Source organism: Pelodiscus sinensis, chromosome 1 (genome assembly GCF_049634645.1).
Source record: "Pelodiscus sinensis isolate JC-2024 chromosome 1, ASM4963464v1, whole genome shotgun sequence".
NCBI lineage: Eukaryota > Metazoa > Chordata > Testudines > Trionychidae > Pelodiscus > Pelodiscus sinensis.
In genome coordinates this window covers 68,739,875-68,756,031 of record NC_134711.1, presented here as the reverse complement: position 1 = coordinate 68,756,031, position 16,157 = coordinate 68,739,875, and the positions used below count along the sequence as shown (strand labels likewise).

At 41.1% G+C, this 16,157-nt stretch overlaps 1 protein-coding gene across 3 annotated transcripts in view; it reads left to right on the top strand.

The window, feature by feature from the left end:
- The window catches only part of E2F7 (E2F transcription factor 7), a 28,322-nt gene extending 13,929 nt beyond the window's left edge, over positions 1–14,393 (top strand). The window contains exons 7-13 of one of the 3 annotated variants that reach the window (XM_014571216.2): positions 1,887–2,024; positions 2,750–2,944; positions 3,432–3,516; positions 4,667–5,207; positions 6,072–6,336; positions 8,768–9,189; positions 11,055–14,393. In XM_014571216.2, coding sequence (XP_014426702.2) covers positions 1,887–2,024; positions 2,750–2,944; positions 3,432–3,516; positions 4,667–5,207; positions 6,072–6,336; positions 8,768–9,189; positions 11,055–11,231 — 1,823 coding nt within the window. In that variant the 3' untranslated portion in view covers positions 11,232–14,393. The remainder of the gene's footprint in view (positions 1–1,886; positions 2,025–2,749; positions 2,945–3,431; positions 3,517–4,666; positions 5,208–6,071; positions 6,337–8,767; positions 9,190–11,054) is intronic. The other 2 variants (XM_075932228.1, XM_075932215.1) reach the window with 2 other exon arrangements.
- Positions 14,394–16,157: the final 1,764 nt, after the last annotated feature.

The window sequence follows — 16,157 nt, the reverse complement described above, 5'->3', positions numbered from 1 at the left end:
AAGTCTTATTGTTAAGAAATGGATTAATCATCCAGTCAGCAGAGAAAATGGAGACACATTCAGGCTGACATCTGAGGGTATGTCTAGACTACATACCTCTGTCGGCAGAGGCATGTAGATTAGGCTACCCGACATAGTCAATGACATGGATCTGCCATGTTGTGCCGGATCAGCTGATCGTCGGCACAGCGTGGCAGCCATGTTCATTTTAATGAAGTGGGGAATATTTAAATCCTCGCTTCATTGACTATGTCGGGTAGCCTAATCTACATGCCTCTGCTGATAGCGGCATGTAGTCTAGACATACCCTGAGATCTCAAGCACAGATGATTCTTTCCATGCTGTTTAAGAGGTTTTTTTTAACTACAGTAATTCCTCACTTAACACGTGCCTGCTTAACACGTTTTCGTGATAGCACAATTTTTTTTTTTTTAGGGAATATTTTTCAAACAATACGACCCCGTCCCCGCAATAACACGCTTTCCCCTAGGGCCAGCCAGTGGCCAGCAGCTGCGCGAGGCTTCCCCTGCCTCCCTGCAAAGCGGCAGAAGTTTGCCGCTCACTGCGCATTTCCCCGGCGACCTCCTCTGGCCAGATGCTTTGCGTGCAGCCAGAGGGGGTAACCGGGGAACTCTACGGTGAGTGGCAAACCTCTGCAACTTTGCACGGAGGCAGGGGAAGCCTCGCACAGATGCCCGGGACTTCCTCTGCCTCCTTACAAAGTGACCGAGGTTTGCCGCTCGCCGTGCAGTTCCCCGATGACCCCCTCTGGCCAGATGCCTTGTGTCCGGTCAGAGGGGGTCACCGAGGAACTGCGCGGTGATCGGCAAACCTCCACTGCTTTATAAGGAGGCAGAGGAATCCCCGTGCAGCTGCTGGTGACAGGCCAGCTGGGGAAACCCAGCCGCCGGCTGCAAGCCCCCTCCCCTGTCCTTCCCTTCTCCAGAGCCAAACACCTCCCCTCCCTGCTATAACCCAGTCCCCTCTCTCCCCCAACCTTATGTCCCAGTCCCAGCTGCTAACAAGTGCAGGCTGAAGCTGTGAGCGCACGTGCGTTTGAAACGCAACCCCCACCTTTTCCATTATTTTCAATGGGAAAATTGACCCCGCATAACACATTTTCACTTTGCACGATCATTTTCTGAAACGTATCTACTGTGTTAAATGAGGAATTACTGTATATAAAATGCAGAATCTGAATCATAATAAATGCCTATGCCCTAAATATTTAGATATATTGGGGGAGAGAAGAAGAGTTCAGTTGTACAACCTTGTGTTTTATGGGCGTTGTCATCTAGCTACATCATCATTCAGTTCATTGGAGTTGTAGAGTAAAAACAAAAAAATGGATTGATATGAGTATTCTCAGATGATGCTGCTTTCAAGGTGGGATGAAATATTTTTATCATGCAGTTCTGCTCTTGCTAGGAAATGCATCCATTGGACAGAAGTGACTTGTGCATAAACTGACATACTTCCTTGTAACCTATTCCCAAAAGCTACCTTGGCATTATGGCACAAATTAATTAGCTTATACAGCAATGGTCCCCAAACGTTTTCTTTTGTGCCCCCTCCTTACCTATATTGGAACCCGTCCACAGCCCTAGGAGCGGAACTATGGCTGGAAGCAGAGCTGTGGAGGAGACTGGGGCTGGGGGCCATGGCCTGGAGAGGAACATAGGAGATGGGGGCTGAGGCAGGGGCCAGAGCTGTGACTGAGGACAGATTGGGGGTGGGTGCTATTCCCTCCTTGCCCCATGGGGGCTGGCTTGAGATCCCGGAGAGGGGTGAGCCACCAAACATATTTCCAGGCTTCTGGAGTTTGGGGACCATTTTTGTACAGCATATTTACTGTATATTTCTTTACACTTTTGTTTACCTTTCAGCAAAGGTACGAAGGCTGTATGATATTGCCAACGTTCTGACCAGCCTAGGACTCATAAAGAAAGTACATGTCACAGAAGAAAGGGGTCGAAAACCAGCCTTCAAATGGATTGGGCCTGTGGAATTCAATGGAAATAGTGGTAATTTGTGTGGCTTGGTGTTTGGGAGAGGGAGGGAGGTCTGTGTGTTTTTTCTGGAACTTTCTTCTTTTTAATAGGCAGCAGGTTTAAAACAAACAGGAAGTTTATACATAAATTTGGGGGGAGGGGAAGGTTTCACGAGGCATAAAGGAGCGGTCGACAAAGGCTTCCCTTGTCGCTCGATCCGCGTCTAGACTCCTGTTCTGTACCAGATCAGCTGATTGTCAGCACAGCGCAGTGGTCATTTTTATTTTAATGAAGCAGGGATTATTTAAATCCCCACCTCATTGACTATGTCGGGTAAGCTAGTTTACATGGCTCTGTCGACAGAGCCATGTAGTCTAGACATACCCTGGTAGACAATCCTTACATTACTTTATTTTAGGGCTGACCAGTTTTATGATCATGGAGAAATAAGTGAACATTAATGCTACTTTTGCCTCATCTTCCCTTTTGCTCTTTGTAGCTGCTCCTAGTAGAGCATGGATACAGCCCAGGATCTTGAACTGATATGCAGTGCTGGAGTGATTATGGGAAAGGGTGCCCTTATCTTCTCCACTAGCTTTAACATAGTTTTGTGGTGTTAGACAAGTACAGTGTTTAGAGGGTTTTCTTCTGCTGTGTTCATAGTAAAGTTCCGTGAACATTCTATGGTGTCATGGTAGAAGCTGCAGTGACAACAGGTGTCCTTCAGGGGATAACTTTACAAAACCCCATTTCTTTAGATGAACCAAGAACTGATGCTCCTACATGTGCTGCTTTACCAGAACTGAAAAGAGGAGCATGTGCCCAACATCAAACCCATGTGAATGGAAAACAGAGGCTTTCACGGCACTCTTCATTTAACACTGTTCAGCCTTGTGAAGGGATCAAAAGGAAGTTCAGCTCTGAACCCAACAGCCCACATAGGGAGAGGCAAGGTAAATACCAAGAGGAGTTGCTCTTTCCTAACCCATTGTATCTGTAGCAGTCACTTTCAGCCTGGGAGCGATGTTCCTATTTTTCAGTAAATTTTCTGTTCTTTGCATACTGGAAGCATGGTGTTATTTCTTCTGTGGGAATTTGGCAGACAGATTAAGATTCTTGAATTAAAAAGATAACAGATTTTTACTGAATGGTTTCTAGTAACATGGAGTTCACTGTAAGACTCCAGTTTATAGCACTTTCACACTTTAGAATTCTAAAGTTATAAAGCAAAAGTTCTTCCAGAATTCTCTATGAATTGTCCTAAGCCTGCTTAGTGCTGAGTGTTTCTTGCATGGAACTGATGGTGGTGCTCAAACTGAAGAGTAAATATTATAAAAACATTCCTTGGCAGAAAAACTGGATTCCGCTCTTTGTATTATCAATATAAAAATGTGCTTAGAAAATCTCTGTAATTAATTCAATGTCCCTTTGTTCTTTCAGCTTGCTTTGTAGGTTCAGATGAATACTGCTCTAAAATGATAAATCTAGCAGCTGTCTGCAGACAGAAGATGGAAAAGGATGCAGAGTAAGTTGGGTCTTAAAACTTAGTCTGCTCAGTTCCCTGCCCTATTCATTTTAATTTAAGGTCAAATTTTATCCAGAGGTTGGAGATGCACAATTTCCAGTGACTTTCATTAGAGGACAGAAATTGGCTTTCGGGGTAACTTTTGTTCTCCATGTGCATGTAAAAGAGTCAGGCTAATATGCTTCACATTTTAATAGAGAAATGAAACAACTATTGATATTTTCAAAGAAGTTGAGGGGATTCAGGAACATCTTGCGATACAATTAATGGTCCAGATATGTGTAAATCCCCTGGAGTGCTTTGAAAATTTCATGAAACATATTTATTGGAAGCTTATAGATACGAGCTCTAGTTATCCTGAGTAGGGTTCTAGGGCTATGTCTACACTATGGTTTTTTTTTGCTGACGGGGTAATGCAAATGAAGTGATCATTAGCATTTTCTCATGCTTCATTTACATAATCTCTTCCAATGCTTTTTGTGCAAGAGGTTTTTGCACAAAAACTAGCAGTGTAGACGGATCTGTTTTGTGCAAAAAAAACCTTTTGTGCAAGATCTGTATGCCTGCTCGTTTTTGCGCAAAACCTCTTCTGCAAAAGGTATTGGCAGAGAATATGCAAATAACAGCATGACAAATGCTAATGAGCGGTACATTTGCATTGTCTCTGCCGACAAAAGGCTGCAGTGTAGACATAGCCTCAGAGATAATGGGATTCTTCCCATTAAAAAAAAAAGAAAATATTTGTAAAAAAAAATGATCAATCTTTTAGGGGTTTTTGACCAACCCTCCATGCAAGTTAACATTGCTTTAGCTCATTAATTTGAAGCCAGAATATGCTAATGAGAGCATCTGTCTCCATCCCATCTAAAAAGGAGAGAGTTAGACCCCACAGAGAGTCTTCTGTAGAGAGAAGGGGTAAGCATGCTGCGGAATTGGTCTGTTCCACTGTCAAATCCAAACACTCTCTGATAACATAGGTGAGAATAGCATGGAGTCTGTATTTTGCGGATACATGTTGTATGTCCCTGTTAGCACTTATTGAAAGAATCCACACTTAACCCCAGAGAACCTCACAATTTTGTTTATAAGGATAGTTTATGGGGATGTCATTCTGAACTGCATGCCTTTCTCTTTTTCTTGCATCTTTTAGGAGTAAAAATTGTGCCACTGAAACAAGCTTACATTCATCAAGGAATCCAGCCTTAATCTCTCCGTTCTCTGTCCTTCCAGATTCTGGGGACTCTGATTATTGTCTTAACCCCATACCTCATCCAGTGTTTCCCATTGCTCATTCAGATATGTCACACCTCTCTCTGTCAAATGGTGTGAACAGCCAAGTTTTGCAGACTCCCACTCTAGCAGTCTCAAAAATAGAGAACGGGAAACCCGCTCTACTCCCCAACCAGCCTTTTGTTTGCTTCCCTTCTGCGTCTGTCTTCATGCTGTGTGGCAGCCCTCAGGAACATCTGTCGAGAGAGAACCTTCCTAATGTAGGAGAAAAATGCAACAGAAGCCCTAAGGGGCAGGCCTCACCCCTGAAGCCACAAGCTGCTGTATTTTCAGTTAATTGTCACAAGCGTAGTTCCCAGAAGTGTGCATCTCCCTCCACGCCTGCAGCCAGCTCTGAGCCAGTTGCTAAAAGGAAGACCCTGGAGCAGAGTGATGCCCCCCTCTCATTGGTGCTACCCAAGGTAGGGAAGTGCATTTAATTGACACCCACCTTTGTTGCTAAAGCTGAGAGCAGGGGAAAGATGCTCATGTTACTTGAAATAGTCTCTTCTGTACAGATACCTATTTAGAGAGAGACAAATCCTACCTCACATGCACAAGTATAATGGGGAAGGGGAGAAATACATTTGGTGAAGCGTTAATTGGAAGATGTCTCTGGTTAAAAAGTGACTGATTACCTCATGATGAGGCACAGATCAGTCCCTTCCATAAAAATACCTGCAAGAGAAGAAGAAATCAGAGGGTTCTTCTACACATTATCCTGTCACTGGGGCTACCTCCCAACGTGGCAGTTCCACAGGAGACACTGTTACTCCTCATCAGCTTTTACACCACTAGGGTTCACCCAGGCAGCATTGCTCATTCTACAGAGCCATGGGAAGGTGATATGCCTCTTCCCCTCTTCCTTGTCTCACCTCCCTCTCTATCCTCCCAGTCCAACTTCTGCTCTCTGCAGGATGAGTGGGTTAGGAGAGGATGGGGCTTTGGAAGCCAATGAGTCAATTTCTGCAAAGAGAGGAGGTTCACATACAGTGTCTAGTTCAGATGCTGAATTGGGAGCCCAGGCCATTGTCTGATTGTGGGCTGTCTGGGGCAACTACAAGGCATCTACAACCCTTGTCAAGATTTTCTTTCAAAATTAAAAAAAAAGCCCTAAACACTTAAGATGAAAGTCAGCCTTGTGTAGATGACTGTCACTACAACACTCCTTGTGGTGGCCCTCTGCCCCAGAGTGAATTCACTCTTTAGTTAAGGAAGGCACGTGAATGGTAGCCCATGTACTATTTTAATGTAGACTTTTCCTTCCTAATTCTGTTTTTGCTCAGAAGCCTATTGAGTCACCTGATGTAGCATATCCCTTGGGAAGCAGCTGCGCCTCTAATGTACATCTAGGAGCTTTTCATCTTGATTTAGGAACTCCTGCTGGTGAGACTGCAGAAGAGGATACAACTAAACCTTTAGAGCCTCCCCAGGAAAAGCAATCTCCGAACAGAGACCATGAAGATCCCTCACAGGGAAAAGAGCACATATCTCAAGAAAATAACCAACAAACCTTCTTTCCACAGTATCTCTATGTGCAGCCAGCTGCAGGTAAGGACTATATAGATACACAGGGATACATTATGACTAAATGATGAGGCATAAATTTAAAAATTCAGGCATATTAAGTGGGGGTGTTAAATCCAGATTTGGGCACCTAAGCAAAAGTTATCTGAATTTCAGAAAACCTGTTCACTCTCAAATCCTACTACAGTCACTGGGAGCTGTTTGTAACTCTGAAAACCAGTATGCTTTTATGTAGGTATGTTCATATGGATTACAGTGAATAACAGGGCCTCACATATTTCCACAGCAACACACATTGCTTATCACAATAGACCTGTTCTTTGGGACCTCATCTGTCTTTTTTTTTTTTTTTTTTTTTTTTTTTTTAATGTTTTTGCCTTTATGGATGTAGAGAAAACCTTGAAAAGGAGAACGTAGGTTTTGTCTATTCCTAAAACAGACTGACCCATCTACGTCACTAAGGGCTGTGAAAATTTTCCCCCTGTGATGTAGTTAGAGCAACCTAACCTTCCTGTAGACATGACAGTGACAGAAAAACCTCACTTGCGTAGCTGCAGCTATGCCCCATAGCACTTATGGACCCAGCCTTAGTATTTGGTGTCTTAATAGCCTGAAATTAGCTCTACAAGGTGTAACTCAACTCAAGCAGGGCTTTGTAGATTTCAGTCCTGGAATCTATTTTTCCAGGATCTCATGCACCTCAGCATTGCTGCTGCAGAATTTGTCTGATGGCTGTTGATAGGCATGTGAGTTCTTATTTTCTGGCTCCCTGCCCTGCCAGGATCAGTATGCAGGTAGCACATGGGGTAGTTAATTCAGTGTGTGCTTTGGTCTATAGAGCTAGGCAGCCAGAACTGAAGTCCATCTTGTAGCCAAGAATGTGGGGAGCTAGAAGTTGAGGCTGGTGAGTCAAGTAGCCTGAAGAACACTGCAGCAGCTGAGGCCCAGGGAGTTGAGTTGCTCTCTTAAAGCCAGTTACAAGATGTTCCCATTCAAGGCACCTGTGTAGGGTGAAGGGAAGAAGTTTTTATGGCTGCTGTGGAATGGAGTGGTTGCTCCCTTGGAGTTTAGTCCTATTGTGCCACTGAGTCAAAGCCACTATTTGCAGGTGCAGTGCTACATGGATACAGATTCACAGCAATTTACAGTCTGGGAGCCTTAGTTTGAAAATGTTGATGAAGGTGTTCAGAAGATCTGATAAATTGGGGACCAATTCAACACCCAGTGAAGACAATTAAAATCTTTCCCTTGACTGCAGTTAGTTTTGATTGGGCTTTTAACAAGTGGATTTTTATAATGTTATTTCTTTAAAGTAGGGCTGTCAAACGATTACAAAAATTAATCATAAGATTTTTAAAAATTGTGCTTAATTGTAGTTTTCATCACATTGTTAAAATAATAGAATACAATGCATTTAAATATTTTGAAGGTTTTCTAAATATTTTCAATTACATTGACTTTAGTTACTACACAGAATACAAAATATGCAGTACTCTACACTTGTATTACATATATTTACACTGTAAAAAAGAAACAAAATAAATAGTATTTTTCAATTCACCTCATATAAGTACTGTAGTGCAATCTTTTTATCATGAAAATGCCTTGCAGGATGGGGAATTACAGGTAGGGTACCGTAAATGAAGACAAACTTGTTTGTCTTAACCATTGAGGTGAACAAAAACAATGACTTAGTGGACTTGCAGGCTCTAAAGTTTTACATTGTTTTATTTTTGAGTGCAGTTCTGCGACAAAAACAATTCTTTTGTAAGTTGCACTTTTACAATAAAGAGATTACACGGTAGCATTTCTTTGAGATGAATTGAAAAATCATATTTCTTTTGTGTATCTTTATTTGTAATCAGAAATAATATAAAGTGAGCACTATACACTTTGTATTCCGTGTTACAACTAAATTCAATATATTTGAAAATGTAGAATATCCAGAATATTTAAATTGGTATTTTATTATTATTTAACAATGTGATGAAAATGGTAATTTTTAATCGAGTTAATTTGGTTTGAGTTAATCACTTGAATTAACTGCAGTTAATTGACAGCTCTCCTTTAAAGCCATGTATAAGTTTTATTTTTAAAAAAGAGTTGAGTAAATTATTTCTAAATTAGTGGAGAAACAAGTACCAAGTGTATGTATACAGGCTGCCACTTATGGTTCTTATTTATACATCAGCAAATGGTGGTTGGTGCTTTACAGATGCTTGCAATCTAAATAGAGAAAAATATAAAAGAGAGATGAGAGGAAAGGTGGGGATATAAACAACGCAGAGCGATTTGAGTAGATCTCTCAGACATGTAGTTTATTTACCTTTATGTTTTGCTTTTTCCTAGACAGCTTTACTTTTTCCCTGCTTCTCCCTTTTATTAAATAACATGTATGGTTAATGTCCATTAGCAAACTGCATTAATTCCTTAATTTGCTCTCTCTTTGGTTTAGGATTAAGTGGTTTTAACTTCCTGTTTTCTGCAAACCAAATCCCTGGTGCTGTTGGTCTGTCTGCAAGCCAGTTACCATCTCTTAGTGTTCCCTGTGTGGTAGTGCCATCAACAGCCTTGGCACCCCTCCCTCTTATCTGTTCTCCAGCAATCACCGGTCCGCTTTCTTCTGCTCCTGCTGGCTCTCTTCCAAATGCTGCAGCCACAAATATCAGTATGCCCACCTTCACATCAACAACGCCCGTCTTTATTGGCACCACAGCAATGGTTACTCCAAAGACCTCCAAAATACCTTCAGTGGATTCACAACAGCCGTCTTCTGCTGTACATCTGAGCCCTGTGCTTGGAAAGTCTTGCAGCATGGTTAAACTGGAATCCCCAGTTTGTACAGGGCACCCAGTCACCCTTCTGAAACTACAACAGGTGAGGAATTTATTACAGGGAGGCTATACAAAAGTGTCATCCTGCAGCAGGGGTGGGCAAACTAGAGGCCTGAGGGCTGCATCAGGTTATGGCTCTTGAGGGTGAGGCCACAGGAGACCAGGAGGAGACCGAGCATGCTTCCGAGTGGGGGAGGGGCTGCTGCATAGGGCCAGGGTTCCAATCCCAGAAACAGCATGGTGCATGCTCACCTGTGCAGTGTGGTGCTGCTCCATGCCAGAAGACGATGGAATTGTGAGTTGGGATTGGACAAGCCCATAACTCCATTTCCTGGCAGGAGGTCCAAGAGCAGATAAAAAAAGTCTGCTGGGCCAGATGTTGGCCCACCCCTGTCCTGGGACCAAGTGGCTGAGACTGAATGAGAGAGATTTGGTTTTGCAGTTATTGACTCAGCTGGAGAGGTGTGTCTGTCGCAGAGGGAGAGGATAACATTATGGTGCAGTGTCTACCCTTGCAGTGACATATTTTTAAAAAACTAACAAACAAACCTCTGACAGGTTGAAGTATAATATTAAACATGTGTATCTGCAAGTTTGCTAGCACCATAAACTGAAGTAGAAAAAATGATTACTCTCTCCCAAATCAGTCTATGCTTTCCCCAATGCTTTGATTCTCTGGTAAATTGTTGAGATTTTGGGGGGAGAGAAAGGGAAAGGTTTGGTTCAGAAGTTGCAGCCACAGTTTGTTAAAGTTGTGGTTTTAGGCATACAACCTATCTTCCAAAGCAGAGCAGCAGTACAGAAGAGATGATATGTGTTCTGTTTGGCTCTCCAACACAAGCATGACTGTGAAGAAGCCAGGTAAAATTTGAGTGGCCTGGTCATACCTTCTGCCGTGATGTCTGTGAGTGGCATTGCAACCTAGTACACAAGGTCATGCTAATTCAGGTCACTCAAATTTGAGGCAACTATAAACATTTCTGGTATATTTAAAAGTTGCAGTTTCTGCAATAAAATTGCTACCAGCAATTTTCTTACAGCCTTCTGATAGGCATTACCACTAAAAAGCTGAATTGTGTAAAGTAAATAAATAGGATAGGGCAGAGCAGCGTAGGAGGATTCTCAGTTTTAACTCAGACATCTGGCTGAAAAGTTGTAAAAAAAAAAAAAAAAAAAAGTATAAATCCTCCACGCTTCACCCCCAAATCATTTACTTTAATATCTAAATAATACCACTTCCTAATGATAGTGTCTGATTAGAGCGCTGGGTGAAAGTATTATATACGATGGATAAGGACAGGACTCTCAATTTTAAAAACAAAATTAACACAATGTGAGTTTTTTCTTGTGTCAAAGAAATCATTAATACCAATTCAGAATAGGGAGGAAATTGGCTATGTTTAGTACTACACATGAGATCAAACGACATTGCTATCTGTTTCTCTTACCCACTACACTTTGTCTTTGCTTTAGTCTTACTCTTTTAAAAAAATATTATCAGGGAATGATACGGGGAATGAGTGATCAATTAAAAATAAAATTGTGGTTTTGGATGTTTGCAAACTTATGAAAAAATAACAGAATTCAAAAATCAATCACAGTATAATCACTAAAAAGAGTGTTAGTTTGCATATTCAAGGAAAGTCATTGTGTTATAAAACTCGTGCTAAAGTTTTCAAACAGATGTCTAATGCTAGGCATCTAAATCCACACTGAGCCCTTGACAGTGAGGTACGACAGGCACTTAAAACTGAATTTGTCTATGTTCGGATGTTTAAATATGGATTTAGGACCCTAATTTTAGACACCTGGCTTGAAATCTTTATTCGTGTATCTAAGAAATAGCGTGTGTTTTCTCACTTTTGGATAAGACATTTCTGAATTGCTTTGTTTCACTTGTATAACTAGCCATCATCAACCCCACTTACTCCGAAGAGCATTCGTCCTACACATCATGAGGCATTTTTCAAAACTCCCAGCAGCCTTGGAGATCCTATTGCATGGAAAAAAAAGGAAGGCAACCAGACCAGAAATACCAGTTCTGTTCAGAGGAGACTAGAAATCTCAAGTAGCGGCACTGACTAATCCAACTCATTGCAAGGGTGTGGTCATATTCTAATATGACTTAGCTGTGGCTTTTGTTAACAACTACGATTTCATAACAAGAGGAGGATGTTAAAATGTCACCCCTGTTGGCATACTTCCCTTCCACACTAATTCTTTAGCTTTCTCCTTCATCAATCATCCCTATCACTGAAGTATCTTTATTTAATTGCTCATTTAATATTTGTTAGGATTCAGACTTTGAGCATGGTGCAGCAATGCAAGCACCAAACTGTATTTGTGGTTTTAATATGAAAAATACTATATTGCTGTGACAAGATGTAAACAGACTTATTGGAGTCTCATGGAACTTTCTTTCTTTCTTTCTTTCTTTCTTTCTTTCTTTAAGTAAGCTGTCCAGCACTTATCTAGGGTGAGTGTTTTTTACATGTCCTCTACTTACCCTGAGTAAATCTGTGGTAAAAAAATGAAAACCTCCTGCAGCTGTAAAAGCAGCTGCTGCCTGTGTTTCAGTCTATCAAATTCTGCCTCAGCAATGCAGTTTCTTGTTATTTATTTTGTATATTGGAATGGGATTTAGTGCAAAATGTTTGCAGCCTCAAAACAACAGATTTTCTCAGGGTATGACTACTTGAATATTGATTGGTGGTTGTACAGTTTGCCCTGCACTTGTTTTACAAAAGCCTAATGAACTTACAGAATGGATGAATGTATACATATGAAAATATTAAGACCAAAATAACTGTGAATCTTAACTTTTTTTTGGTAGTTGTATTAATGAACTGTATTAGTCCTTGTCTTGTGTCTTTTTCTGGGCAAAAAGTACAAATTAATTAACAAATTGAATCTGGTTCCTAAATAACACAATCTGACAAATTAATCTGGGAATAGTGAATCTCTGAATGTGTGTGCTAGGATTTCTTCTCCATTGAAATATATGGTCTAGAATCTCTCTAAATCCAGATAGAACTTAGCAATTAATCACAGGATTTTAGATTTTATTTCCAAAAATACTCATGTGCATAATTGTTGACCAATGACAGTAGGCAATTTTGGTAACTCTCATTAGAAATTATAATTATTCACTAAATTTTAATACGGCTGGAGATTATGAACAAAGACAGTCCCCATGAATGGTGTATTTGAATACACATGAAAAGTGGGAAGCTTTGTATTTAGGCACCTGTGTGGAAAAATTGTAGAAAGAAGATATCAGTGAGCGGGAGTCATGAATTTGGGAAGATAGGGGTGGTAGTTAGCTTCATGCCTGCAGATAAAGTGGGAATAAAGAAAGGTACATGTCACACTTATTAGCATTCAGAGTCCTCAAACAGTGGGTGGATGGTGTTTGAGCACAATTAATATAAACGGAAATAATGTAATGGTTAGTACTGATTTTAGATGTTTTCACAATCTGCAGTTGCATTTCTTCTTTTTTAATATTATCATGTTACTTTGAAATTTTATTAAATCTGTGGGTAGCCACATCAGCTCTTCTTTCATGTAGTGAAAATATGTGTTTATTGATATTGCTCTCTTGAGAGCAGACAGTCTAATGTGCTATTTCTCTAGCCTTGGGAGAGAAGGATTTCTTGGGGGAAAGGGAAGGGTTTATAAAGAAATGTGTCCTTACCAAATGGAACTTAAGAATGAATTTTAGTGGAGTGGTAAGTGGGAGTACAGTGGCCTTATATTAGAAGTAGACCAATGAGAGCCTTATGAGGAGGGAGTATTTTAATCCTTCTTTTAAAACAACCAACAATTTGACAGTAGAATGACACAGAAAATTTCAGGTGTGGGAAAGAGAACCCTTACAACTGTTAAATTTTAAAAGTTTTATGTTTTACACTACAGTTTTGCAAGTTTACATGATTGTATTTGAATCACTTTTTCTTGTACTCCCAATTATAAATTACTTTGCAAAGTAAAATGAAGTCTGTAGCTAACATTAATATTGCCAAGCATACATTGTAGCTACTGATGCTGTGATTTTTTTTCTCAGCTAGTACAAGTCAGTATCTGTTCAGGCTTGAAACAGACTGATGTTGTTCCAGATTGTATGGAGAATCTACACTAGTCACGCAATCTGTTTTCTCCTTTATCTGTGAGCAGCGTGTTAGTGAAATGGCAGTATGGAGGAAGGAGGAGGATTTGATTAAAATATGAAGCCTTTTTACTCCACAGTTAAATCATCATTGCAAACCCATCTCACTTTGTCAGTAAGGCTGTTCTGTTTCATGACTGACCTAACTATACTTGAAACTACAGGGACAGAAAATCTTCATTTTCCAATACCTGCTTCATTAAAACACTGGGCCTGATTCTGATCTCAGTGGGTCTCCAGTATGAATCAGGGGTAACTCTACTGAAGTCAGTAAAGCGAGACCAATTATAGGGAGAGCAGAATCAGGCCTACTTCGCTTTTGTAACATACAGGGCATGCAAGGGTTGCGGTGGGGCTTGACATTGTCCCATTTACGTCAAGGGCAAAACTCACACCTAGGTAAACAGAAGCATGAGTGAAACCACTGCAAAAGTGTAAAATAATAGATCAAACCATGTTACCTGCAGAAGAACTTGCAGCGGTTAGGCTGCTGCACTAGATATGGGGTACTTCTGATAGTCAAGAGGCAATGGCAGTCTACACTTCCTATCACTGGGTTCAGTCAAACAAATCAGCAAAACTGCTAAGGAAAAGCAGGATTTGAATTTGCACTGAAGAAAGTGCACATGCATGATGTTGTGCAGGGTTTGTGAAACTTTTATGTTCTGGTACAAGTGTTGGGGGCATGTGTGTATAATTTATATACTTGAATCTACCTACCAGGTTTACATTTCTCAATTTCTTTTGTAAAAGGTGCTATTTCTGTATTTAAAAAGCTGTATTTTTAATGTAAAGCTGCTTCCTGTTTGTATCATTGCACTGCTAGCTTTTATATAGATATTAATTTTATTGCTGCTTGTAGCTGTTCTTCACTGGTTAGATATCACTTCCTCCTTTTTCTTGTATCTAGCAATGTTCTTTGTAGCTACCTGTCTGTAACTGTACTACAAGCACACTGTTGTTGGGTTGAATTTTTTTTAATACCTGTTAGAAACATTGTAAACTTTACAAAATAAAAAATGAACTAAGAGAAGGTGAAATTGTGGAGAAGGCTTGTTTTGGGTTTGTTTTTTGTTGCTGTTGGGTTTTTTATTTTGGCGGGGAGTTGGTTGTTTGGTTGTTTGCTTTATCTAAAATGTATCTAGATTGCCCATCGCTTCACTATTTGAACACCAAATAAGTTAACTGAGATCCTCAGAGTCTTCCAGGTTCAGCAACTTTCCTTATCGTGGGTAAGCTTCTCACTCCTTTGGCCCCAATACACTGAGGCTACATCTACGCTCCAGGGTTTTTGAACAAAAACAGCTGTTTTTGCGCAGAAACCCATGGAGCGTCCACACCTCAAGCGTGTTTTTGTGCAAGTAAATTTACAGTAAATCAACAGAACAGAGGGGGTTTTGCAGTGTAGGTATTCCTCTTTCTACGAGGAATAACTTCTTTTTGCGCAAGAGTGCTTTTTGCGCAAAAAGAGCCAATCGAAAAAAAGCACAGGTGCTCTGGTGCCTATTCTGTGAATAGTAATCAGAGCTTTCTTTCAAGAGAGCGTCCATGCATGTGGACAGTCTCTTGCACAAAAGCGCATCACTTTTGCAATGCGCTTTTGTAGAGGGGACATGCTGTTGCGCAAGTAGTTTTTGCAGAAGATCTCTTCCGCAAAAATCTTCTTGCGCAAGAAGCCTGCAGTGTAGACATAGCCCAAGTAAAACCATAGGAACAGTGCATAAGGGCTCTAAGGGTATGTCTACACTACAGGCTTCTTGCGCAAGAGCACGTCCACACCTCAAAGCACATCGCAAAAGCCACGTGCTTTTGCACAAGAGAGTGTCCACACTGCATGGACACTCTTGCGCAAGAAAGCTCTGATGGCCATTCACAGAATGGCCATCAGAGCACCTGTGGTTTTTTGGATACGGGTTTCTTGTGCAAGGGGTTTCCTCTGGAGCATCCATACTTGCCTTCTCGCACAATAGCTGTAGAACTAAAAGCAGTTATGCCTCAGAAAAGGAGGTTTACCTACTGCAGAAAAAGCCCTCTGTTCTGCCGTTTAACTGCCCATTTAATTGCGCAAGAGCTCATTTGAGGTGTGGACGCTCCGCAGGTTTTTGCGGAAGAACGTCTGTTTTTGCACAAAAACCTTGTACTGTAGACGTAGCCTAAAAGTCCCAGTACAGAAATTGAAGGAAACAACCACAGGCTGTTCTTCAAAGATCCCCTCATAAGGCATATATGTTTAGGGGCTATGGGCCTGAAGGTAGTGTCAGGGAAAGGCCACAGCATTTGCTGAAAAGATTCTGGGCAGTGCTGGTGCCATAGTTAAACAACAAACTGTTTTGAGGTTATGTCTAAATTATGCGGGAGGCTGTTCTGGCTCTCAGGCTATGTCTAGACTATAGGCTTCTTGCGCAAGAAGCTTTTTGCGGACGATCTCTTCCGCAAAAACTTCTTGCAATAGAGGGCGTCCACACTGCAAAAGCACATCGAAAAAGCAATTCACTTTTGCTCAGGAGAGCATCCAGACTGCCTGGATGCTCTCTTGCAAGTAAGCAGTGATTGCTATGAACAGAATGGCTACCAGGGCACATGTGCTTTTTCCTCTTCCCTCTTCTTGCACAAAAATCCCCTCTTGCCCATTCACACACACCTTTTTGCAAAATAACTTTTTCGCAAAAAGCAGTTATTCCTCATAGAATGAGGAATACTTACATGGGGGGAAAACCCTCTGTTCTTTTGTTTTACTTGCATAAAAATGCGCTTGAGGCGTGGATGCTTAGCGAGCTTTTGCACAAAAACAACTGTTTTTGGACCAAAATTCTGTAGTGTAGACCTAGCCTCAGAGCAGCCCA